The sequence below is a fragment of the Gymnoscopelus braueri genome (assembly GCF_963280865.1).
Source record: "Gymnoscopelus braueri genome assembly, chromosome: 19".
NCBI classification, from domain to species: Eukaryota; Metazoa; Chordata; class Actinopteri; order Myctophiformes; family Myctophidae; genus Gymnoscopelus; species Gymnoscopelus braueri.
Window position 1 is genome coordinate 25,501,115 of NC_137621.1, and position 27,996 is coordinate 25,529,110.

At 41.9% G+C, this 27,996-nt stretch overlaps 2 protein-coding genes across 2 annotated transcripts in view; one reads left to right on the top strand and one right to left on the bottom strand.

Moving 5' to 3' along the window:
- spred1 (sprouty related EVH1 domain containing 1) overlaps positions 1-23,712 on the bottom strand; it is a 49,880-nt gene extending 26,168 nt beyond the window's left edge. Inside the window, exons 1-2 of the mRNA XM_080414459.1 lie at positions 22,836-23,712; positions 2,545-2,797 (exon numbers count right to left, since the gene is read on the bottom strand). Of these exons, the coding sequence (XP_080270585.1) occupies positions 2,545-2,797; positions 22,836-22,867 (285 nt within the window). The 5' untranslated portion in view covers positions 22,868-23,712. The remainder of the gene's footprint in view (positions 1-2,544; positions 2,798-22,835) is intronic.
- Positions 5,656-9,459, top strand: LOC308074402 (uncharacterized protein). The gene is made up of 4 exons (XM_080413843.1): positions 5,656-6,232; positions 8,082-8,250; positions 8,484-8,642; positions 8,808-9,459. Exons 1-4 carry the CDS (start codon positions 5,749-5,751, stop codon positions 9,157-9,159), a joined length of 1,164 nt encoding a protein of 387 aa, XP_080269969.1. The 5' UTR covers positions 5,656-5,748; the 3' UTR covers positions 9,160-9,459.
- Positions 23,713-27,996: the final 4,284 nt, after the last annotated feature.

The following is a 27,996-nucleotide window of genomic DNA, read 5'->3' on the forward strand; positions in this document are numbered from 1 at the left end:
GATAAATGGGATGAAAACATTTCCTCTTATCCCATTAAGCATCTGTGTCACTTTACATTTTAACCACTTTAACCATTATTTTATACTTTGGCTAATAAAATAGTAGATATACAAGCTTATAGCGCGTCACTTTGTGCCGTGCTATGAGCTTGTAGATCTGCTATTTTTGAATTATCGTGAACATTTTGCCAATCTTTTAATATATATATATTTTTAAAGCGAACATGTTTTACTCAAATCTTTGCTTCTGGGGGTCCCTGGAACAAAATATTTTGAGATAGTGGTCGGCGGCCAAATGCGTATAATTTTGGGGGTCCCTGACATGAAAAGGTTGGAGCACTGATATAGTAGCATAAGTCTTTCAGAAAACTGTTGGGATTTGGAAGACATTTGTAAAATCGACCTCAGGTCATAATGGCAAATATTACTGTCAATGAGAAACTGACCCATAAACAAAATGGTGGTAGTCCCACTGGGATTTCCCGACAGTGGGGAGGGAGTTGGCTCAAAACAAAGCAGGTGCTGCTGGTGGCAAGTATTTCCCTTTTGATATGCAACCATTCAGTGAATCATCGAAAGTCACTGTTTTCTGCTCTGTGTTTTGGTTCCTCTCTTCCCAGATAAATTCCAGTGTCTCTTCAGAGTTCTAATCATCCACAGAATGGTTCCTAAACGTTGTCCTTAGAGTCAGTCTACCTTCTGGCTGAGCTGAGACACTCCACACGTGTGCACACGGCTGCACGCACACTTCTGTATTTTCAGACATGTGAAACACTTAAGCCCTGTTAGTACTCGTACGATGAAAAGCGAAAATAGTTGAAATAAAAGGTTCATGTTGTAGAGCTTGTAGATCTGCTATTTTAGCTATTTTCAAAACTTATGTAAACAATACTGTTAGTGTGCTTCACAATGATGTTACACGTGGGAGTTAGCTATGATTAGTGTTAGATATTTTCGACTACCTCCAAATAAACAAGGCCTCGTGCCCCCCCCCCCCCCCCCTTGATCTTTGGCCTTTTTCCTTGATTAGTCCTTTTATCAGGGCCCTCACCCAGGGCAACAGATTTAATCGGAGTGTTAATGTTATGTGAAACTCACAATCACATAACATTGAAAAATAGTTCCCAGGTTGGAAAACAAGGAGCCTATATCTTTTAATGTAGACACCATCATGAATCAATCATGAGACTCAGACAAAGAACTTTTTCTAAGGGTCACAGCCGAAAGGAATGTTTTCCGTGTGGGGGACTGTTTATTAAAACCCACCTCCTGATGTCATAACACTAAAATCAAGAATGAGACAAATGTTTATGTGGTGAGCAAAATCTTGTAGAAAGCCACACCGAGTACTAATTTCCGGACCCCTATGCCTTCCGTCAGCCGCTTCCAAGTTCTTTGTGTTTCCCTCATCCCACATTCTCCTCTCCTGAGCAATCTGCCCTTGTCCTTGATGATGTCATCATGCATCACAGCATCACGCAGCTCGCTCCTATTTTCAGATACCTGCGCCATGGAGGCAAGCCAAACAACCACTTCCTGTGTGAGCGTGTGTTTATGTGAGCGTGTGCGTGTGTTTGTGAGAAAGGGGGGGGTTGGGAAGGGGGCTCCTGGTGATCTCATTCCACAGAATGCACCAATTCTCATGTGTCAGTGTGTGAGAAAGAATGTTTCTGTGTGTATGTGTGTGTGTGTGTGTGTGTGTGTGTGTGTGTGTGTGTGTGTGTGTGTGGGTGTGTGTGTGTGTGTGTGTGTGTGTGTGTGTGTGTGTGTGTGTGTGTGTGTGTGCACGCGTGCGAGCGTGCGCGACTGCGTGTGCATGTGTGTGTGAGTATGCGTGCAAGAGAGAAAGAATAAGTAAGGGAATAAGTAAGAGAGCAACGGAGGGAACACACTTACAAGTACTTGAACAGTGTGTTTTTCTGTTTTATTGTGTAGAACGCTTCAGGGCATTCTTTGTAATGAGTGGCCAGCTCAGTGGCCTTGTGGTTAGAGTGTCCGCCCTGAGAGAGGTCGGGTTCGATTCCCTGGCCGGGTCATACCAAAGACTATAAAAATGCCTCCGGATTGGCACTCAGCATCAAGGGTTGGATAGGGGGTAAGTCCCTGCAACATACTAGCGTCATGTCCAGAGGGTGTACTTGTACATTATGGCTGGGGCTGTACTTGCACATCAAGCCACCTCACGCTACAGGAACAGGAAATAGGCTCCTGCCCTATGGGCCACATGGCTCAGCAAGGCTTACTTTGTAGTGAGTAACATTACACTTACACAAAAATAATTAGTATTAGAACAGCTTCAAAAACAAAATTATGGTTGACATGATAATCCAGATTATTGTGCTAGATACTGTGATCCCTCATTCTTAATCACAATTGTTAGCCAGGGGAGGCATTCTAGCTGAAATGAAATGTTCAGATATTGCTGATATGGCAATGAATATTCAAATCAATTATTAATTGTGGAAAGTAAACAACTGCGAGACCCTTACGGGTCCATTTGGTTACATTGATACACTCTCACAGTGAAGCTGTATATTCCCTTACCAGTTTGTCTTTGAGCCTCTCTCCCTTAATGAGGAACTCCACAGTGGTAGGGCTGGGGCTTGGACTGGGGCTACATGGACTTGGGTTACCGCTGCTTCCTCCGCTGCCTCCGCTGTGGGTGCTGCTGCTGTCCTCCGCCCGGGTGACCTTATAGACTGTGACACAGCTAAGGCCTCCGCCCCCCAGGGGGAGCCACCCGCCACTGGAGTCATCCCGAGTCATGACCACTGCTCTCACACGCGCATAACTGTCACTGTGTGCACGCAGAGGGGAAAAAGAGAAGAGAGGAGGGAAATTGTTAAGGTTAACGGTCACAACTGATGATGTTGTTTAATAGCAGTGCTCACACATAAGCGTTTAACCGTTTCTGCTCATCATAAATGAAGAGAGAGAGACATGGCCAGACAAAGCCACGGCGCCTGCATGTAACAGCAACCCACCGTTTGACCTCAGTATCACCATGGCATCATGCAAGTTCATTAGGACAAGTATGATTAAGGATTATGAATGTGTTTCGGCATTGATATAATGGTGACCTATTCTTTAAAAGGTTTCACTGAGATAATATTTGACGGCGTGGCTACTATGGGCCAAGCCATCTAGAGGAGGGTCTGTCTGTGTCCAGGGCTAATCTCACCTCACATCTCTCACCACTGGACTGAGCGCCAGTGGTTTGTTTATTTTAAGTCAAAGAAGGTCGGATTGGGCTGAAAACTTTGTCGAAATAATGGCGACAACTGACATCACAGTACTACTGTACTGTACTACTGACGTAATAGATGACTGACGACATAGACTGGCCACATGACATCCAAGATCCACATGGAGGCCACACACCGTTTTTAGACCCTGTCTTGTTGATTCCCCCGATTTCAAAATGAAGGTTTTGAAATGACATTCTGCGAAACTCTTAGATGAGTCTGTACAGACAACAGACGCAGCTAAAACCCATGGCAAAACAAGGAGAACCTGAGCAGATTCAATGTTGTAGTGTTTTTGTAGTGCATGCAGTGACAGTCTGTCGCGTCGGCTACTATTTCTGACCGCTCCGGCCTCTCTGTGTAAGTTTAACCCCGACTGGTGGGTGAGTGACCACGCGGCTAAACCCCTGCTGGTTTCTAACCTTTCCCCCAACACAGGTAGCTTAAAGCTAGGCTACAAGCTATAGTCTACTAGACCTAGACATTAGACAATCCTCTTTCCTCTTAAATTCTCACTCACCATCCAGCCCTCTATGTCAGTGGTTCCCCAACGGTGTGCCGAGGCACATTGGTGTGCCGTGAGACAAGTCCAAGTGTGCCTTGTGATTTTGTGACAACCACATGTTATTATAGTAATATATATATGGACTATACAAATAGTTATGAATTATGTTTTTATTTATGTTTTTATTTACTATATCAGCAGTAAAGCACACAGCGTGCATCTCATTTCCTAAAACAGAGGCAAATTCTATACCGTAAAAAATATATATTTTCAACCTGGCATCCCTATTTTAAGCATGTTGTTATAGCCGAAATATTTGTTTCTATTTCATTTAGTTTTCACACATTTTCAAAAATATCAAAAAATAGCTGCTCTACAAGCTCACAACGCATTGCATCACGACATGTTGTAGATCACTTATTTTCACTATGAATACAGGTGTGCCTAAAGAAGGTTTGGCACAGAAGGTTTGAAAACCACTATGCTACCCCATCCACCTACTGACAATCATGGCCTCTCTTCCCACGAATATATATCCCTAATTTCACCCTATACCTCCCTTTCCCTGTCTGTCTGTCTCTCTCTCTCTCTCATCCCCTTTCACCCCCTCCCCTACTGCACTCTGTGCCTTTTCCAGCAATCTGATGTTTCCCTGATTAGATAACAGACACTCCACTAGGCCACCGGAAACGCCAAAGGTCACAGTGTGCTGAGGGCAGCGCTTTGCAGAATCTCCTGGTAACATATTAAAGACAGAAGATCTGAGAAAGGACGGGGCAGAACAAGACGGCGGAGATTTTCACCGTTGGCCGTCTTTACCCCGGTGTCACGTCACACTCTGGGCAGTTTGGGTTTATTAATAATCCTGACATCAGATATATTGGAACATTTAGTCAATAATTAAAATGTAGTGTCACTGAGGTGCTAGATCACTGTTTCCCAAACTGTGGGTCGGGACCCATGTTTGGGTCGCAGGGCAATTTTTATGGGTTGTGAGTAAATATCCCCTTTTTTGTTTCCTACGTTAAAAAATATACATATGTATATTGTATTATATTAAGATTTTTTTTTAAGTTTAAACAAAAAAATCACAACTTTTCATCAATTAAAAACAATAACATTTTTAAGTATTTCATGAATACAATCAAAAAATCTAAACATTTCTATAATTAAAAAAAAACAAAAAACATTTAAGAAGTAATGAAAATAGCAGATCTACAAGCTCACAAGATCTGTTATTTTCCCTAGTATGGGTCCCGGGCAAACATCTAATTTCTCTTTTGGGTCTCGAGCTAAAAGGTTTGGGAACCACTGCTCTATAGGTCACTAAGAATTGAATAAGACTAATTAAAGGAAACTCTCTACACGTCATCTACAGAAATCAGTTTCTACCTCAAAAGAGAAATGGTCACTTCCACTTCCTTACTGCCTCCTTATTGGAAACCCTGGCCTACTGAAAATAGGCAACCTTTGGTCTGCTACCTTCCACGCCCTTGGCAAACCTCTGTGCCCAGGTTATTGGTTAGCAATTAATCTATGAGCCACTGAGCATTAAACTTGTGGCTATTTTTCCTTCACTTTCTGGCCTTGTAGGGCTGAATATCCTGTAGGCCATGTTGTGTAGGTCCTTTTCGTTCAGTTTCGTTCCCATCAAGTGGCCCTAAATAATCTCTGCTTCTTAAAAAAGATCTATTGGTAGTAAGTAAGAAAAAAAATTACCGACATCTGATCCGGCGCAGTATTTTTATAATCAGTGTTTAAAAGTCGGTACTATTTTCTTAGCAGCGTCGTAATACTTTCAAAGGGGTGGTGCGGTTTTTGGCACGTGATTCCCGTTACAACCAATGGGGTCGCCTCTTCCGCATCACAATTTCCTGCAACAAGTCAACAACTGCCATGGCAACCTTAACGTCGAGCAGCGAGGACTCCGAGGAAAAGCAACCAAAACAAAGAAAATATCATTCAAAATCACGTAAAAAGGACTCTAAACGATGCTATATGCATTCTATGTCTGTCCAGAGGGAAGATGTCGTCCGGGATTTTACACAGATAAGGTGGGATACCTACAGAAACAGCATCAAGCGGTGGCTTCCTCTGCAGGGTGAGAGTAAAGAAGTTGCAGAAACTTATAAGCATTGTGTCGATGTGCCTTTTGACCAGCATCCCGAGGACGCTGGGTTTCACCTATCGTGCTACAATCGATTTATTGACAAAAAGCGTTTTGTAGCGGCTGAAAAATGCGCCACACAGACTTTGGAAGTTCCAGATGCAGACACGGGTCAGTCAGGCAGCATCAGCGCCGACGGAGCCACATCTGAAACCCCCCGAAAGAAACTGAGGTCCAGGACAGGTTTGCCCGTAGCTTCTGCTGGCCCTGTCCTTCCAGCGCTATGCATTATTTGTAAAAAAGTGGACAAGTACATCACTGTGGCAGGCAAACGCACGAAGGATCAACTCTCAAAAGCAGAAACGTTGACTGCAGGTAAGAGACACACACACACACGCAGAACTGTTGTTTAATGTTTATAACGTGGATAACAATGATTTCGCGGGACTCTCCGGACCCCTTGGTGGTCCTTGGACCCCCGCGATGTAATCACGGGGGTCCCGTTGCCCCCCCCCCCCACACTTATGATTATATGGGTACATTATATATTTTGGGACTATATGTAGGCCTATCATTATTACATCTGAGGTCTTCTTTTATTTGATGGGCTGTGTTTGAGTCCAAGGCTGGGGGGAGTAATTCACACCTTTTGTTAAAGAAAAAATGTGTTGGTTCTTTTGTTCAGATCAAAGATGTTGACATTTATGTGTGAATTCCTGACTGGGCAGGAACTGTTGACTATGTAAGATGTAGTGGTATTTTTTGGGAAGGATATGTGCAGATAGAGAGACAAAAGCAGTGGTGTAAAAAGTACTCACATTTGTTACTAAGTAAAAGTATCAATAATGCAGTATGAGTATTGCTATGAAAATGTACTTAACGTACCAAAAGTAGAAAGTACCAATAAGCAGAATGTCCCATTTCACAGGTTTCAAAGGTATAAAATGTATACAAATATTTAGAAAATTGCAGATCGACAAGCTCACAACGTTGTGAGCTTGTAGATCGGCTATTTTGAAATGGCCAAAGTTTAAATAGTGCTAAAGTGTTTAATGTATGTTTTGTAATTTTAATCCAACTAGCATTTTTTTTTAAAATACGTGTAGTGAAGCAAAAAGGACAATAATTGACTCTGAGATGTTGTGGAGTGAAGCAAAAGTACTGAAAATTGGAAATACTCCAGTAAAGTAAAAGTACCTTAAAAGTGTACTGAATTACAGTACTTAAGTAAATGTAATTAGTTACTTTACACCTCTGCAAAAAAGTCTGAGGTCTTGTGATGAAGCAAATTTATATTATGATATTACAGTGGTTCTCAACCAGTGGTCCGGGGACCACCAGTGGTCCTTGAAGGGATTCCAGGTGGTCCCCAGCTAAATGATGGAGAGTTGGTAACCAAATGCATCCTTATAGATCTTTAACCCGTGACAGTGTAAAATGTTATAGGTTTTTCAAGAGTAAATTTACTGTTAAAAATCTGCATTACTTAATGTACAAGAAGTATAGACAATTAGAGAATGTTGAAGGATTGTTATTTTGATCGTCTGCCTGTTATCTCTCCTATTGGTACCAACATCAATACAGCATATAATTGTGGACAAAATGTCATCCAACAATAACAAAATATTCTAATTATTGTGGGTCTGACAGTCTAAATCTCATCAAATGGTGGTCCGTGGCTCAAATGCTGAATAAATAATGGACCTTGATATGTAAGGGGATGAAAACCACTGTTATATTATACTGCTTAGCATTGATTAGTCTGTTGCTATAGCTTGTGAGAGCTAAGAGCAGGACCTACTAAAACAATAGCTGCTGATAAGGCTGGAATGCAAGGGGTTCAGGTCGGCAGGTCACAGCTGCCAGCAGTCAGTGGCCCTTTAGTTTTATGGCTCTGCAGGGGAGAGGTTTTAGCAGTACTAACATGTATTTACCTTCCCATGGAAAAAAATATAATACATACATACATTAACACCACACATAGTCTTTTGTAATGATGGCAATACAAATCTGTAAAAGACACATTTACATTTATTTCCTCACTGTGTTATTTACAGCCCCCCCCCTCAACATACACACACACACACACACACACACACACACACACACACACACACACACACACACACACACACACACACACACACACACACACACACACACACACACACACACACACACACACACACACAGAGATCATTAACGTGTACTTTTTTGTTTAAAGGCCGGTTGATGAAGGCTGCTGAGCTGAAGGAAGACTTTACCATCCTTCGGCATATTAAGGACAAAGACTGTGTGGCCCTTGAGGTGCGTTACCACAGGATCTGTTACAAAGACTACTGCAGGTTCTTGACGAGGTCTACAGCAACAAGTACTGCAACCACAGACGAAGTGTGAGTTATTACATTGCATTATCAATTTGCTCACATTGCACATTTTTAAAGTAAGGCATTGACCAACAACATATAGTCTGCATTTTGTCTGTCTTTAGATACAATCTTGACAGCACAACTCTTTGCACATGTTAAGTATTTGTGTGTGTGTGTGTGTGTGTGTGTGTGTGTGTGTGTGTGTGTGTGTGTGTGTGTGTGTGTGTGTGTGTGTGTGTGTGTGTGTGTGTGTTCAGAAAAGAACCACCCTTTACTGACAGCTACAAGATCTTCTGTGAGAGGGTCATCCGACAGAGGCTTATAGTGAACCAGGACGTGCTGAAGATGAACCAGCTGCGAACGATGTTTGTCAACACTGTGAAGGAGCATGAGGATCGTGATGCTTCAGACTACAGGTACAGTAACTCAAATACCATGTGTGTGTTTGACATTCTTGGTAACAAAACCAAAATCTTCATGCTGAAAAGTTTCATTTTTATTTATTTATCCAACAAAAAAGGCTATGAGAGTATGTTTAAACAAAATTGGTTCATTTGTATACTTGTGTTTTTATGTTGCAGGCAGGACAAATTGAAGAGGAGGTTGACCTGTGATTTCCCCCAGCTTGTTTTTCACAAACCTGCCAAGCGCAACGTCACAGAACTGGTTTATGTTGAGACTTTGGCAGCAGATAAACTGATAGATAGGCTACCTCAGCCATCAGGTACAGAAACAACAACCGAGTCACAGTCCACTGAGGTAAGCCAAGCTGAAAGTGACAGTGAACACATGGCTAGTACAACACCTGGACATACAACTGAGGAGAACACAAGGACACTGTATAGTGCAGGATTGCTTTTGAAGAGGCTTCTATGTGACTCCTGGTATGACATGCCCGTGGCCTCCCACAGCAGAGGATTTCAATGTGTCTGAAGCCAAATCTGTTGTGCCAGTTGAACTATACAATCTAATTGCCTGGATTATAGGTGCAACAGAGGAACCAACACTAGCCTGTTATGTTGATATTCCTGATGATGTGAACCTAAAAGTGTTATCCATTTGTCAAGACATTGTGTATCTTGGTTCTAAAGGTCGCAAGCAGACACCAAAGTCATTGTGCCTTGGTCTAACTGTTCGCCAAAAGAATGACTTGCACTGCCAAAAAAATAACTTTTTGTTGCGCCGAAGTGAAATTGTTTTATTGTGATGCATTTGTTTTGGTATTCTCATATTTTGTGTGTTTTTGGAGGGGGGGGGCGGAGTTGATGTACATATGACAGATGCTGTGACACACTGTGCTACTTTAATAAATGTTTTATACCATTATGTTGTAATAATTCTGACCTTTAGTGCATTTATTTTAGTCTTGTCCATTTATGGTATTCTTCGAATTTAGGGGGTCATGGTAGCATTTTGATTGATTTTCAGCCATTTTGGGCCAAGGTGTGCTGCTTCTTTTTCTAGCTTTCATTACACAGTAGGTTGGGACATTTTTTATGTATAAAACATAAGCTTTTAGCTAAATGTGTATGTTCCCTTGTGCTGGGTTCCAATCACTTCAGTAGAAGCGTTTTCTTTAACTTTGCTACATTTCGTGATCTAAATTCAAATATGAGTATACTAAGGCACCAATACTTGTTTCAGGTGTTAGGTACATATATTTATGACATTTGAGAAATATTTTTTGTTGCCAAAAACAATATAACACATTTTACAAGCAAAAACAGCAGCACAAGATTTTCGTTTTTTGGTTATTCACTTTTATATACATTTCTGGCTTGTGAAAAAATACTGCAGGATTTTGTGCGGAGGTATTTTAACCCAAAGTCCACAAGGGTATTGTCTATGCAAAAATGCATTGAAAAAGTAGACCCAAGTCGTGGGAACGAAATTCATTTTCTAGGCACTTTTTGGTGGGTCACAACACGGCCTACTGGCTGCCTGCTAATAGTTGACCAAAGTTCCTTCCGAGGACTGATGACCACGGTAAATAATTCCAAAATAAATCAACCAACAAAACAAGACTGCCTTTAAAAAAAAAGATAGAAAAAAAAGAAAAAGTTGGGCTAATTCCAGTCTGGCACAAGGAAAAACACAAGTCGCCACACACATGCTTGCACAGACAGACACCACACACACACACACACACACACACACACACACACACACACACACGCACACACGCACACACGCACACACGCACACACGCACACACAAACACACGCACACACGCACGCACGCACATCTGATTAGGCTATATTTGAAAAGTGGTGGAAACACCTTTATGAACACTTTCTTGCAACTCTACAAACCTTACTAACAGAACAGAATTCTGTGGATATTAAAATAAATAGGTTTTCTACTCTATAGTCAATATTACGTTCAACAAAGTGTCCATGCATCCCCAGTTCATATCGAGTTCACTGGTTGTCTTTAGTCTCTCCTGCCACTGCATTGAGCCTATTTACAAAACTATTCAAACCATCTCTTTAAATAACCGTTGAGTCGAGTCATCCAATTTCCTCCTATGACAACCTTCTCTCTTGAATGGAAACTAATCAAATACCATGCATGCAGCTATTCCCCCAACCAATCAAATCCCATGCAGATACTGACCTCAACAGCAGAAAACAGTGCACACATTGTGCAAACTGTTTTTATAGTTACCTAGTAGACACTCAAACACCATAAACCTGATTTGCTTTTGAGGAAAACAATGTCTTTCTCCATTAGTTGTCTTTTGGCGAGGTCAGGGCCGGTTTTATGATGCACACATTTCTCTCATACTTTTAAACAGTTCACGCTCTCACATCCTGTCTCCGGGCCGAGACGAGGGCAGCTGGTCCTGGGAGAGCAACAGAAACGACCATGACTAACCCCCCCCAAATGACCTCCCAGCGCCCTTCCTGGGTCCACCTTAAAAAAAAAAAAAAAGCAGCACCACAGAGCATAGCTTTGCACAAGAACCACTGTCACACACACAACCCCAAACTGCTGTTTTGAAGGCTAGTGGGTAGTAAAAGGGGGCAATATTGCCACTGTTGTACCCCTGTCTACGGCCCCCAATAAAGGAAACGGGTTGTGGGTGCAGGAGGGGCTGTCAGTCAGGCGGCAGTCCCTGGGGGCTAACAGAAGGCAGGCGGTGGTGTCGCTCAGCCATGACCAGGGCACAATGACCAGGCCCTGACCCTGTAGACCTACCATCACACACATGCCAGCAACCATGACACTCACAGGGAGGGGGGCCGAGGCCAGGGAGGAAGTCTTGAGAACGCAGGAGGGAAAAAAAAGAAAGGAACTTAAGACAGGGCAACGAACGCATTAGTGCAATTTTGTTTGTAGCAACGTGAGTGACTCTGAGAAAACATCGCTCTTTAGTCTCTATACTAATTAACGAAAATCCACAACCACAAAACTGCATTGAGCCTACAGCCGACAGACATCCTGACAATCACAAAATAAAAAGTTTCTAGATCTCACTAACAAAACAAACCTAACATCTGCACTGGACACAAAAGAGGTCTGTCTGCTACGCTTCCTCTCATTTTAATTCATAATTTTCCTCTTAGGATAACAACTGCAGTAAGGGCTCCAAAGGGATAGTTTCTCACAACCTGCAGAACACACACACACACACACACACACACACACACACACACACACACACACACACACACACACACACACACACACACACACACGGTGTAGAGCGGGATGGTCTATGGAGACAAAGGTTGCTCTCCACGCCCCTCGCTGGGAGCACACAGTCCACTGGACACACAATTGAGAGCGGAAGCAGATCAGCTGGCCTGGGCCCACGAGAGAGAGAGAGAGAGAGAGAGAGAGAGAGAGAGAGAGAGAGAGAGAGAGAGAGAGAGACACAGAGAGACAGAGAGAGAGAGAGAGGAGCCCCCCATTCCAAATTATTCCAAGTTATTCTGCTGGATGACTGACTTCATTTCCGACCAGAAGCAGGAGAGCAAAACAGAGGGAGGGGTGAGAGAACATAAACGGAGGATGAGGAGGAGGGTGTGTATGGAGGCAGGGTGGGGACCAGGGTGACAGTCAACAGCTCTCAAATTTTAAATTTGGCTCCTTCTATTCATAAAAAACAAGATGTGCCCACAGACTTAGCCTGTATAGCCAGCAGCTATTACTGCACACCATAGTCTGTATTAATAGTTAACAAACACAAAAAGGTATTTAGCTCAAACGCAGCATTAACAATCCCTTCGACGGTAAAACTCAAAACGTGTTTTGACGCAGCCCCGCAACGTTTGACAAGAAATATGGAATCTTGGAACGGAGATACACACTGAAAACGTTAACGTGTACTACTTCTAGGGCCTTTTCACGTAGCTAAGAAGGTCTGTATTTTAGACAGACAGAGAGAGAGAGAGAGAGAGAGAGAGAGAGAGAGAGGGGGAGAGAGAAAGAGAGAGGTGAGGAGGGAGCACGTGCAGGCCAGGCAGGCCTGGGCCCCGAGGCAGGCTGCTCCAGTGTGTGGTGGTGAGGGGGGATCCAGGGACAACCATTTCCTGAGCTGACAAAGTGGCCGTTTGTCTGCTGCTCCCAGCCCATGGCTCACAGGGCTTCAGCATGCCATCATGCTCCGCTTCTGCCTCGGCTCTGCCCCGGGCTTCCCACCCCCCGAGGGGAGGAGAGGGAAGGGGAGGGGGAAAGGGGGGAGTGAAAGAAAGACAGGAGGAGGAGTGGGGGGGTGTGGGGGGGGGGGGGTGGCTGAGAGAGAAAGGATGTGGCCTGAGCCCTGGGTGCTCGCCAAGTCACCCTCCCCGCCCTCCCCTGTCTCCCCTCTCTCTATCTCTCTCTCTCCCTCTCTCTCTCTCTCTCCACCCCCTCTCCCCGGCTGCCTCTTTCTACACAATGGCCGCTTCTCTGCTGAAATTTCACGTTATTGGATCCCGGGCCTGGAGTTTTGTGCTCTCACAATGTCCAGGCAGTGGAGCATGCTGCAGGAGAGACACACTCTGCAAGCTAAAGGCTGGAAAACCATTCCTCCTTTCATTAGCATCAGAAAAGGGGAGAAAAGCACCCCCCCACACCACACACACTTCCCTCCCCATCTTTGCCCCTGTATCAAAACCGGAGGAAAGCTGTCAGGCTCTGTCAGGCTTCACTAGAACCCTTTGGCTCGTTGGGACTTTTGCAGAGGAAAAAAAAAATCATTAAAAAATCATTGGGAAAATAAACACAAGCTACTTATCCTGATCGGATTCTATAGATTATCCTCAGAGAGGAAAGGAACCCCTAGCAAAGGAGAAGGTGGGATTGGAAGACGGAAAAAAGAGAAAAAAATGCTACTCAAGCTGGGGTGACTCATTCTCTATATTTGCAAAAATATCTTGTGTATCTTCGATGGCTGTGATTAGAGACACAATACCTTACATTTGTACAATTCTAACAGTTCAGGCCTAACCAATCTATTCCTCGTCCAGGCTAATATAGCCTGCATCTAAGCACAAACCCAAAACTGCAATTATCTACTGCTGTGATGAAGTAAAAATTGTGTGTGGGATTCACTACGGGCCGATCAAAATATATATATTTTTTTACTATTTTCAAAAAAAGAACTTGTCAACCTTACATTAACAAACACAATAATAATAATAATAACAATAATAATAATGATATTAATAATAATAATAATAATAATGATAATAATAATATTGGTTAAGCCAAAGTAGAATGCGTGTATTTTCGACAAAACAATCATGCCTTATGTAGGAAGTAAATAACATGTGAGAGTCCAATGTCGATTCCAGCAGTGCGTCTAATCTGAACGGTGCAAGCTAGCTAGCCAATTAGCCACGGTTCAAATCCCTTCAATAACCGGTGGCAAACTCTAGGGCACAGACATACCCAAAACAAACACCGACATGACCTAACACAGATGCAGTGCAAATTATGACAGAATGCCGCAACAAGACACTTTTGAAGCGAGGCTCTCTCTGTTAACCATTAATATGACACCAGCGATGATGGGGGAAATGCCTTAAGAAACACTAAACAGACAGCCAACGTCACCAGTCCTGCTATAGAAGCCACAGTGAAAACCAATATGAAGGCTATAGAAAGAGAAGTGAAAGAGAAATTTGCCCTATCTCCTCTCAACACCTCGGGGCTGGTGGTGAGTCATCTCCCACACAAGAACATTCAGCTTAGCTACCACCAGACTCAGAAAAAAACAACAACAAAAACACAGGCCTGCTCAGCTGCTGCACCACACAGCAAATCTACACTTCAAGATTACCACAGTCCGCCAATAGAAATACAATCTAACAAGGTTAGACAAATTAACTGAACACATGCCCTGCTGTTAGCATCCATCATAGACAGCAATTAGCAGATAAAATTAGCTAGCAGCTTAAAAAGCTAAACAAAAAACAGACCTCAACCAGTATCGTGAATGTCAAACTGCTCACTCTAGTTTTTTTTAGTTTTTTTTGTAACATTGATTTTCTGCCTTACGCCGAAGCTAACCAACCCTTCCATTACTGGATTGGGCCTGCTACCCCAAGAACAATGTTCTGGGTACTTCTGTGCCGTGGCACTATAATAAATCAAAAGGATCCCATATGTGTATCAAACGCCAAAAAACTATTCTCAAACATCAATCAAAGCCACATATTGAGATGATCTTAATTTGAACCGCAAGCATTTGGAAAATTAAAACCTTGCGCTTGCCATTACAGGAAGAAAAAAAAAGAGGAACCGCAAATTTGGACTGCTGCGGAGTCTCTGGTCTGCTTTGATGTGAAAGTAGTCCCCAGGGACTCAGGCTTCTAATCGTCACAGTAACTGCAGAGACTCCAAGACTGGTGGGACTTTGGGAGCGGGCGGACGGGAAACTGAGGGGACAAGGCGGTTGTCTAGCTGTGGGAGAAACCATCAAAACATCTCAGGAGCACGCTGGGAAGAAGAAACCACCAAACCATGATGATGGACCATGGCTGTTAAGAGAAACGGCTATGAAACAAGTTGTAAAATATCACAGCATGCCCTGTTGTTGACAAAGGGTCATCATCACAAAACTGGTGAAACAGTACCATCATCATCACCACACTAACCACTTAGCCCTAATACTTCGTTGAATAGCGAAAATTGCCAATCTAAAAGCTTGTGACGTGATACAGTGTGAGCTTGTAGATCTGCTATTTTTGAAATGTTTGGAATTCTTTTGCCTATAATGACATGCCCAAAATAAACTGCAGTGGCCCATCTTGAAAATCCATTATGTTTCACATTCAAATAAGCTTAGCCTACTACTACGTATAGTGTAGCCCGTTCCAGAATTTGGAAGAACAAACCAAGCATTTCCGAACAAATATTAATCTTTGATTCAAGGTCTAAAAATGGCGACTGGGTAGCACAAAATCAGATCAAAATGACTCAGCATACAAGCGTCCTTTTTCCTATGGGCCTAATAGATTATGAGCTTTCCTGGTCAAAATCTGTGGATAAAAAAGAAAGCGTTCATTTCATAAGACAAAGTTGTGTTTGTTTAGATCTATGAATCTAGGGTCTAGACTAGAGGCCTATACACAGAGACAAATACACATGACAAATGTTCCCAGAGTAATAAACAAGAGCATGCACGCACGCACACGCGCACGCACGCACACGCACACGCACACACACGCACACACACACACACACACACACACACACACACACACACACACACACACACACACACACACACAAACCCCTTCCTGTTTTCAAAGAGTTTGGAAACTCAATCAAAGACACAAGGTTTAGGATTTACATCTGTGGCCTTTTATGTCTGCGGCCTTGCAGGAAAGAACCGTCTCAGCCCAGCTGCAGCCGAGCTCAGCTCACAACGAGACCCAGCCTTTATGCTCCCGCATGCAGCACAACTGAAAACAATATCCACAATTCAGACACTTACTGCTAAAAAGAACTTCTTTAGAGGCACTGAGATATGGTCTGTAGAAGTTCAGAAGCCCTCCTCCTCAATGAAGAAAATAAGAGAGAAGCCATGCTATCTGATGATGCTGGTGGTAGTGAGATAGAGCAAAGAAGAAAAATGAAGAAGGCCCAAAATGGAGCTGTGAGGTTTCATTTGGGCCAGTTCATTCACAATTTCAGGGTTAAATTAACACTAAGGCCTGTGTAGGCCTATACACTAGCCCATAATTGTCTAAGAAATAAGATAAATGGTTAGAAATATCCAAATACACTGCTGACATTTACACCAGTTTATGTCTGCTCCTAAAATACTTGAAGAGGAAATGAAAATTACAAGAGGGAAGTGGCTCGGGTTTAAAATATACAGAATCCTGTCCCAGATCTGGCCATGGGAATGAAACAGTCCGCCACGTTCATACACAGCCCTGTCCATTTTTGATCACTTGTCACAGTTACAGACTGTCCACATTCTTTTTTTTCTCTTTCCTTTTTTTAGAGAGGTTCATTGTTATTAATCATGCAAACTATACAAAGGTCTCTTAACAGAAGAGAGAGATGCTGGATTGTGGTCTGTCCACAAAGTAACGTCTAGGATTATACAACTCATCAGCTTGTTATTTTCATATTTCAATGTTTTTAATGTGAAAAATGCATAACTATGGCAATGGAGGAATATTAGAGATGATATCTAATGTATGAACTGAGACACCTCAGTCTCCACAGGATCTATGGCTGGCCAACATGTGGATAAACATCTATTAAAATGGTGTAAAAGCACACACAGCTATAAAAACAATACCAGGTGCTAGACAAGTAAAATCGACACACTGTGACACTAACTAGAAAATACTCCCATGCTAAATTATTAGTATTACCGCCATGTCACGTTTCGGAGTCTGATTGAGAGCTTTCACTTGAATCGTCACATGGTGATAAAAAATCACACCCTGTGTGAAGTGGGCGGTGTCTTGCTAGCTAGCTAATCACGATACTGAATGGAGTCAACCAATCATGTACAAAAAATTAATACATTTATTGAAACACTCTTTATGATGGAAGAAACCATAACTTAAAAAAAACAAATTTATGGTTTTTTTTAAGTTTAAGTACATTTTTGGCCAATCACAGCGCAGGATTTGTTGTACAAATATCCAAACCTCACTTATAGGGGCGGTTTCACCGCCCAAAAATCACACCCAGTGTGAAGTGGGCGGTGTGGTCACAGTGGTCATCACAGTGATGGAAGTTCACTTAAAGAAAAGTAATATTGTGGACCAACCATTGTACACCCCTAACTTTAAAAAAAAACATAAATGTGTTTTTTTTAAGTGCATAGTCCATTTATAGGGCTATGCACATGTGTCATGTTTCACTAGCCAATCACAGTCCTGAATAGACTGTGATTGGCCAATCACGGTGCAGGGTTAGGGGGGTACACTGGTGGCCAATCACAGCGCAGGGTTGGGGGGGTGCAAAATCCAAACCTCACATATAGGGGCGGTTTCACCGCCCAAAAACGAGATGAGGTCTAATAACGGTGTCATTATTGGTGTCGATAGCAAGTTACTGTGTGCAGATTGTGAGCGATGCATGTATGTGTGGGCTATGGAACCCGATACTAGAGAATCTCTGATGTCATAATATTGATGACATCAGTCTTGCCCAAATATGGGGTTCCACATAGCTCAAGACTGGCCTCCGAGTGGCCATAGCCTGGAGGGATGGTTGATCTGAGATTATATTCACCCCCAGCGTGCACGAAAGAATTGATGCTAGAAGTAGTTTGCAAAATTATCCACGGACAAACACACACACAGACACAGACACACACACACACACACACACACACACACACACACACACACACACACACACACACACGCACACGCACACGCACACACACACACACACACACACACACACACACACACACACACACAAACACACAGGGGTGAAAACATAATCACCCCTGTGTGCCTTTGGCATAACCCCATTGGTGTAGACAGCTGAAATATGGAATGGGGGACATACGTGTACGTGTACGTGTACGTGTACGTGTCCGTGTACGTTTGTTACATACATACATACATGATACATACATACTGTACATACATACATACATACATACATACATACATACATACATACATACATACATACATACATACATACATACATACATACATACATACATACATACATACATACATACATACATACATACATACATACATACATACATACATACATACATACATATGTATTGTCACTGTGTATTGTCATTGTCACTATTCTAGACAGCTGACCCCTTCTGTGCCACACGATAAAAACACCTAATTATGAGTAGAAATGTTCAACCAACAAAGTCGGTGACTCAAGCCTATATCAAATGCTCTTACTACAACTTCCTCTAATGTCTTTTGGAGGTTAAGATAACTGGAATTCCAATATGGTCTGTGAATTCCAATATGGTCTGTGCCATTAGAGTCACAAGCAAGACTTCCCAAAAAAATACAGAAGCAAAACCTAAGATATGTTCACCTCAGAAGGCTTTGACACAAGAAGCCATATGCCTCTAGACTAGGCTGTGCCCATCTAGTCAAGCTTGTTCATGGCGGTCATATTCAACAACTGGCAATAACCGCAAATAATATGTCCATTTAAAAAGGTCCAGGAAATGCTTTAGCCCACCATCAGGGTTACAGGACATAGGCAATTATTTGCACTGTAAAGCACTAGTCTTAACAGCTGAAGTAGCTGTCTCCCTTTGTTGTTTCAGGCCAGGATGGGGGTTGATTGGGAGGAGGAATGTGTTTGAGGAAGCTTGGCGGCAGGAATGGGGAGTGCAAAACAGCCCTCAGGTGATAAGATCGCGACACCCACATTGGCAGACAAAACGCTGAGCTGTCAAATCAATCACACAGATAGGAAGAGGGCACAGAGACAGGAATCACCGAGGGATCACCTGACTGGCAACCGACAATACTAGAGTGCTGCAGGAATCTAAAACAACGAGGCCTGAAACCTAATTTATACTCCATCATACAACGGTTTCACACGCCAAAAATAACATATTGCAACACAGTGCATTGTATATCAATTGGGTTTAAAGCTGAAATCCGTAACTTAGCTATTTTAATGACTAAAATTATATTTTAACCAATCTGTAAGGCAGAGTATGTTAATACAATATAACTAGGCCCGAAGCTCATAAGTCCAATTTCTCTATTGCCCAAGCAAGGATTCCCTCTTGTATGAGTGGGTAGGTTTCCCACGAAGGAGACCTGGGTTCGAATCCAAGGTGTTACAGTTGCAAATAGCCTTCTCCATCAGGAGAGGACATAAACTTAAGTATTGCAGCTTTAAAGCAGGAACAATGGTATCTAAAGGCAACCTTTATCAAGAAAAGGTGAGGTTTTATTGAATAATTAATCAGGGCTGCCTGTTTGATTTAGATTTTTTATTTTAAGAATTTAGAGACATCTGTATGGGACCTAACCGTAATATAAACACAATTGATGTGCAAATACAAAACTAGGAACTAGACATTATATCTGATGGTAGTTACAAGACAACATGTTACAAACTTTCAAAGGAAGTAAATTAGGTACTTTTGGAAGACCAAAAATACCCTTGTCCAACAGACAAGACTACTGCACTTACTGAGATAAATACCAGTAAAAAAAAAACTTGAAGTTCAGGGGAGAGGCCGTGGCTTGTGCATATCCTCAATAAATCACACACGCACACACACTCAATTTTCTTTCTGCATAATCATAGTGCTTGGCTGCTAAACTACCATTAGCCTTAACTCCCACCACACTCTTCACACCAGCAACACAACCCAGAGCAGACGCAAACCAAACTTTGACAAGGCTCCGTACATCGTCTATTCATTTGAACCCTGTGTGAACACAGGCTTGCGGAGGCCCGGCTATATGTTCTCAGAGAAGGGTGTGCTGTGTGCACACCAACTCGGTTTACCACCTCACCTTACCACCAGAACATCAATCAATCACCACAAATTACACCTGTCCAGGAAGACAAAATGTTGAATCATTAGGCATTATGTTTTCTCCAATTAAATAGAAAGGGGTGAGTGTTCTTGTGGCTTATCAAAGAGATTTAACTTTAAAAAATGACAATGTCAATAATGGCCCGTAGAGCCAAATAAAGAAACTGAGAAATTGCATAACATAAGGGAAGATTAGATATTTGAATGCAGGTAAATCTCATTCAGGCAAGGAACAACTCACTGTGTCACAGTATACAAGGGAAGGGGGCTGTAATAAATTCTTAACATTACAAAAATCGATAATATTCTCCAAAAACAACAGTCACATTGTACCTGCAGCTTGTACGTGATATCTCTAGCTTGAAGAGTTAAAATGGCATCCTTAGTCACAAACCATGAAAATATCTCTACACTTAGGCTACTAAGTGGCTTTTTTCATCAAGTGCAGCTTATTAGATTCAGTTAAAACAAATGGAAATGCTTAGTATTCCATTCACTCCAATTCTATGAATCACACCATCACCAGATAGGTGGTGGTGGTGAGAGCATAGAACTGCTGCTTGGACCATAATGTTAGCCATCTTAGCTGCTGTCATTGTGTAATCTTTAACAGATGCACCATATAGCAGGCTGGGTCTGAAAGCCTATGGCATATAAAACAACCCACGTCTAGTTCAAGGACAAAGTGTCCCTGCATTAAATCAATCCACCTTAATATGAGCACCAGATAAATGGAACGGGGGGAAGAAGAACATGGCTGTTGTTTCGCACATGAAACCATGACAATGTGAGGATACAGAAACGCACACCACTTCCTCGGTGTCAAGAGCACAACGACATCTATGAGAAAGTAATGACACATATTCGGATAAATCAGTGGTTCTCAGCCAGTGGTCCGGGGACCACCAGTGATCCTTGAAGGGATTCCAGGTGGTCCCCAGCTAAATAACGTTGAGTTGGTAACCAAATGGACCCTTATAGATCTTTAAATCTTGAGAGTGTAAAATGAAAACAAATGGACCCATAAGGGTCCATTTGGTTTCATTTTACACTCTCAAGAGTTACATTATTGTTAAACAAAATATTCTACGTTTTGGGTCTGAGAGGCTAAATCTCATCAAATGGTGGTCCGTAGCTCGAATGCCGAATAAATTATGGATCTTGATATGAAAAGGGTTGAAAACCACTGGGATAAATGACACAGATTGTTGCAGTTATGAAAGATAAATGGCCGCAGGGCTCGTCCCTTACTATATTTACCTGATTCGACAGTAAAACGCATGAAATATGATCATTGTGTGATCGTCAGTGCAATGCAGAAACACTGTACAGTGCTGTGAATGGAGGGCAGGCAGGTACTTTATGAATGGAAGGGATCACGTGACCAGCAGCACCTCCCGAGCAGATATTTCTCACTGACAGTCAACAAGCAACACGCACAGGGATCAGCCCACTAAAACAATACACATTTACCACTAAAATATCGACGAAACGTTCACAAACCAACACATCTATGGATCCCGGTCACTTAGTCGTTTCCTTTGGTGCGGAGATCCGAGGGATTTTGGATGTCGACGTGCCGTTTTTTAACATTTTTTTATGAATGGAGATTGTGATATGCAAATGAGTGTGATTGAGAAAAAAAAATGGCATCTTCAGCTTTTGGACGCTGACATTGCAGCATTCTCTTTGATGGCACATCTTCCTTTAATAAAGATTACTCTTTAACGGCAGCATGATTTCAATGATCAGTATATCGACGATGTTAGATCAGTAGCCTATCATGGAAAATAAATACACATTTTGCCGACTGATCTAAAACAGCCTAAATAACACTATTTGAACATCATGTACTGAGCTGATGTTAAGATAATATCGCCACTAAAATAGATTTTTTTTAAAAAGCTATTGTTGTCTCTGCCGAATTGGTAATTACATGTAATACCAGTATCGGGGATTCTGTGTACAGTACACCAATAATGGGGGAAAATGCCGTTTTTTCGGCTAAACGTGTGTACAGCCGATCAATGATATCATTTTGAATGGAATGAAGGATTGTTGATGATGTCCATAGCATAAGTGTAATGAAATAACAGGAGAAAGGGGGGAATGCGCTGCATTCAGTATATGGGCCTATGATGGCATTGTATGCGTGTATAACGCCGTTTATTTTAAACATTATTATCAAGCAATCCATAGAAACCCGTAGCCTGTCAAACAGTCCGAACAATAACAGAGAACAGATCGACCCGTATTATCATCATCCTCGATATTATTATTATTTGGCAACGATGGAAAACCAAACAATATGGTTGGGTTTGATGCAAGTACATATATAATATGTATTTACTTGGACCATGAAGCAATATATACACAATGTAGTCGATGTAGCCTTGGATCAAGACTATCATAGATGTATTTTAACGAGTCTGACTGAAAGTCAGACTAGATAAAATACATCTTTGACAGTCTTGATTCCAAGGCTATAGTCCATGTAAAGATGTAGAGGATCATCTCTCCAGAACAACTGAGATACCTGATATCACTGCAGCGTTGTAACAATGTAACAAAAATGTAACCAAATAAGAGAGCGTTGTTGTAACAATGTAACAAAACGTAACCAAATAAGAGTAGTACTACTCACTCGTTGTTTGGATTTGTCGAATCTTCGCTCATTTTTTCTCACGGGGATCCAGATCCTAGCAATAGCATGGACGACGCAGTGACGGCAGGGTAATACACCACAAATATCACCATTTTCTTTCACATTAAAAACAAATCACCCCTAGAGTTGGATTTAAAAAAAAGTGAAGGTTTTTTTTTTTTTTTTTTACAATGGGAGCGTGGATGCAGCTCCACTCAGAACCCAAGTAGCTTTTATTTTAGCCTAGCTCTGCTTCTGCTGCCCTGGAACTAAATGACGAGGAGGAATGACAACCGATGATTCATTTTGTCTTCTCTGGAAGTAAAATCCGACCACGACAGATTGCCCTCCATCTGCATCGTCCTCTTCTTCAGCAACGCATATCCCATGTATTCAAAAAAAAATGTGGTACGGTATCCTTGAGAAATGAACAAATTGTACGCAAAAGCAACGGTTTGGCAGGTTTATTTATGGCTGGTGGGTCTGTAGTGTCGAGCATCCATTCGCCAACTTCAGGACAAACTAAAAACACTTGAAAAAGCTGCTGCTTTTAGTGTGCAGCCCGTTCTGCTCCGTCCAACGCGTCCGATCCGAGGATCTTGCGGTAAAAAGCTGCTGGTTGGTGGTGGTGGGGGGGGGAATGTTCTTATGATTTTCAATATTGTTATGGAGACGTTGAAGTTATGAAAAATGGGGTAGATTCGCCAAAAATCCTCAGAGAAAGTTGGTTTGGACATCTAGCTTTAATCGAACTCCATTTTCAACTCGGGGGCAATGAAACATCGGAAAACTGGGCGGATGTGTCCGACCCTCCCGACGCGAGAGAAAAAACGAGATCCTTCCGCGAGGAGGTAGCAAAAAACATACCGCGATTTACATCGAAATCATCTCAACGCTTGTTGTGCGATTTGTTGCATCCACGCAAACGGTCATAACTTGTTTATTATTATTATATGCTCTTCCTGAACGACGCGGTGCAAAAAAAACAGGACGTTCACTTTTAAAGTTGACCCACAAAGTAGTCCCTACACACACACTTCCCAAAAGAAGTTTCCCTTCAATCACGCATTGATACACAGCAGAGGGAAGCGTCTGTGTGATAGCCAGTGTTGCCATGTCCGCTTATTATAAGCCATTTAAGGGCTTGTTTAGCTTATATCGCTTGTAAATATTGGTGGTTGGTTGCGGGTTGCAGCGGTTTCTTTAGGCTTGTTTCTTAAGTGTAAGTTGCTTATTTGGGCTTCTTAACTAATGTTGTTTAAACTCAGTGTTTCTCAAACAATTTCGAGTCAAGGACCCCCAAATTATTTGTCTGCAGTCAGAGTCAGACCCCTCCCTCCATCTTAAAATATTTTGTGCCGGAGTTCCAAGATGTGTGTTGAAATGTTTAAAAAATATTCATTATTCCCCAAAAATTCTCAAGTGTTTTTTTTTTTAAATTAGCAGACCTACAAGCACCACAACGCGTTTCATTGATTGAATACTTTATTAACAGTTTGCAAAGACAGCACAGGGAAGTACAGTTCAATACAAGGTCTATTAAGAGGATTTTAAACCCAAGAAAGCACTATGGCTTGTTTCCATTGGGGTCCTTCCTTTGTACTCAATTAATCGAACATCACATCGCATCACAACGCGTTGTGAGCTTGTAGATCGGCTATTTTCAAATAGCCTACCTACGTTAAATGTTTAAAGGGCGAAGCCGCGAAGGGCTCGCTTCTTCATAGATCTGGTTGCTTGTTTCTTTCTCTAAGTCTGGCAACACTGTGTGATAGCACGCAAACTGGAGAGAAGGATCTGGAGGAAGGATCCAGACACACAGTGTGTGCGTGTGTGTGTGTGTGTGTGTGTGTGTGTGTGTGTGTGTGTGTGTGTGTGTGTGTGTGTGTGTGCGCGCGCGTGCGTGCATGTGCGCGCGCGCTCACTCACTCTCACACACACACACACACACACACACACACACACACACACACACACACACACGACCATTAAGAAATTCTGTTGTTTGCTTTCATTAAGCATTCACTAGGCCAGTGGTTCCCAAACTTTTTAGCTCCAGACCCAAAAGAGAAATGTAATGTCTCCCCGTGAGCCAACCTAGTGAAAATAGCAGATCTACAAGCTCACAACAGGTGTTGTGAGCTTGTAGATCGGCTATTTTAACTACTTCTTAAACATGTGTTCTCGAATTTATGGAATTTTGTGGATTTATTTATGAAATTATTTAGGATTTTTTTTTGGGGGGGGAATAAATGTTATATAAAATATATATATTATATTTTAAAAAAAAAAGGAAATGAAAAATATAAAGGGGATATACTCGCGACCCATACAAGTGTACCCGTGACCCACAAATGAGTACCGACCCACTGTTTGGGAACCACTGACTAGCCGCGTTTCTACCGTTTCTACATTGGTCCTGGTCTCTGTTTTAAATGCAACAACCCCACTGGTGTAGCACGTGGGAATTACATCAGATTCCCCTTCATGATTTATGAAGCCAAGGCCGATGCTACATTTTTATCACAGCTAGGTGGCATTTCATTCATATGTCATATCGCAGTCATAACGCTGTGACATTGCCTCTGTAGAACCTGAATTGTTTTGAACATGATATCAGTGGTGGAAAAAATACTCTAATTTTTTTACTTAAGTAAAAGTATCAATACTGCAATATTTTCAAATGGCCAAAATGTATTGAAGCTTTGTAATAATAATCAAAATCTACAAACTAGTAAGTAAAGTTTTCAAATAATTGTAGTGGATTAAAAGTACAATAATTGCCTTTAAGATGTTGTGGAGTAGAGTAGAAGTAAAAGTACTGAACATTTGAAATGCTCCAGAAAAGTAAAAATACCTAAAAATTGTACTTAAGTACAGTACTTGAGTAAATGTACTTAGTTACTTTACACCACTGCATGACATACTGACAGCAAATGTTGACACCAAGATAACTCAAAAATAAAAATGTCTGCTCAACTTTCACAAAATATGTATGAAAATGTATCAATATGGTTTGCAAATATTTAGCTCTGGTAGCCATCCTCCTAGTCAATTAATGAACTAGAAGGCTGTACCAAAACCTCTATCCTCTTAACCTCTACTGGCTAATCTATTTTAGCCAGTAATAGACTATTTGTCTTGCTATATGGTTTATACAGCTATCATAACTATACCATTCTCTACTCCCAACATACATACACACACACACACACACACACGCGCGCGCGCGCACGCACACACACGCGCGCGCGCACACACACACACACACACACACACACACACACACACACACACACACACACACACACACACACACACACACACACACACACACACACACACACACACACACACACACACACTACATACATACTACATACATCATACATACATATAGACTACATACATATATGTATGTATTGTACACTACACATTATATGTATGTAAACACACACACACACACACACACACACACACACACACACACACACACACACACACACACACACACACACACACACACACACACACACACACACACACACACACACACACACACACACACACACACACACACACACACACACACACACACACAATGAAGTCTTTGTCCAGATGTTGGATGTAGCCTATGTTACAATAGCCTCCAGCTATAGGCTATATCAGTTCTGTAGCTACCCCATTCATGTTCTTGTGAGACTGAGGTAGACAGTTGAACCTACTATAAAATAGTACCAACAAGTTACCAACAAAATCATATAGATCAGTGATTCTCAAAAGTGGGGTCCGGGGGCCCCCAGGGGTCCATGAGAAGGTTCCAGGGGGTCCTCAGCTAAATGAGTTTAACCACTTTAATCCTATATACATAGCTATTTGAAAATATCAGATCTACAAGCTTACGACCAAGCTCACAAATCCGCATTGTGAGCTTATAGATCTGCTATTTTCAAAACATCTTAAAAACGTGAAACATTTGGAATATGTTTGAAACATTTTAACAGCACAAATCTTGTATGGGGGTCCCTGACACAAAGTCTTTTCAGATGAGGGTCCATGGCCAAATACATATTCATTTGGAGGTCCTTGACATGAAAAAGTTTGAGAACCGCTGATATAGATGATTGTTAGGATGTGTTCAATGTCGTGCATGCAGAGCGAGCCTGGTTGCATAAGACTTAAATGCTATTGGATTTCTGTGCTGTGTGGAATGGCGAGAGATCGGGCTAAATGATTCTGCCCGGTTGTCATAGTGACAGTATGTTGTGTGAGAAGTTTCTTTGTACTTCCCTGGCTCTCATACAGCTTGTGCCACGGCCTTATGTTACAGCCATGTAAAACAGTCCTCTGTGTCAGGGTATATAGATAGCCCATACATGACCCTCGTCATGTGCAGACTTAACACACATTGTAAATCCCCCCAGGTGTTTGATTAGATTTTGTCCCTGCCGAGGTGGGGTTTATCAGCATGTCACAATGGATAGGCTCCTATCTGCTCTGCTGTCTGATACAATGGACCTTTATGACTGGCCTTAGAGCAAAGGTGAATTTACCATATGGATTGTTTTTTATCAATAAAATAATAACATTTATTGTTTCAGCAATAAACAATAAAGTGGATTTCAACCTATTAAAACATAGCACACCCTTATTTAAATTTGTAGACTGTGGTTCAAAAAGCAAAAGCTGTATTTGATTAAATGTGACCACTTCTCCACTCCCTTTTTCGAAAGAGTTTATTATCCTCATGATTAAGCTTACGTGTACACATAGAGTGTCCCTTGTTTCAAATTGTACATAAAAAACAATGGACATCTTAGAATATTCCCACTAACATGCTTCTATCCTTTGGAGTATTCAGAGTTCAGAAAGTCAGCCTGCTTTCTCATATCACAAAAAATTGATGGCCTATAGTGCATTTCCTGTGCCACACACACACACACACACACACACACACACACACACACACACACACACACACACACACACACACACACACACACACACACACACACACACACACACACACACACACACACACACACACACACACACACACACACACACACACACACACACACACAGTGTTGTGTGTATGGTGTGAACCCTCCCTTGACTTCCTCAATCAGGGTCATCACCATTCTCTTTAAGTCTCTTTTAA

Bases quoted from the DNA above. Each gene is read 5' to 3' on its own strand.
- LOC308074402 (XM_080413843.1), top strand. From the start codon at position 5,749: ATGCATTCTATGTCTGTCCAGAGGGAAGATGTCGTCCGGGATTTTACA. The intron at 6,233-8,081 runs GTAAGAGACACA...TTTTGTTTAAAG, and splicing joins AGCAGAAACGTTGACTGCAG to GCCGGTTGATGAAGGCTGCT. The intron at 8,643-8,807 runs GTACAGTAACTC...TTTATGTTGCAG, and splicing joins CGTGATGCTTCAGACTACAG to GCAGGACAAATTGAAGAGGA.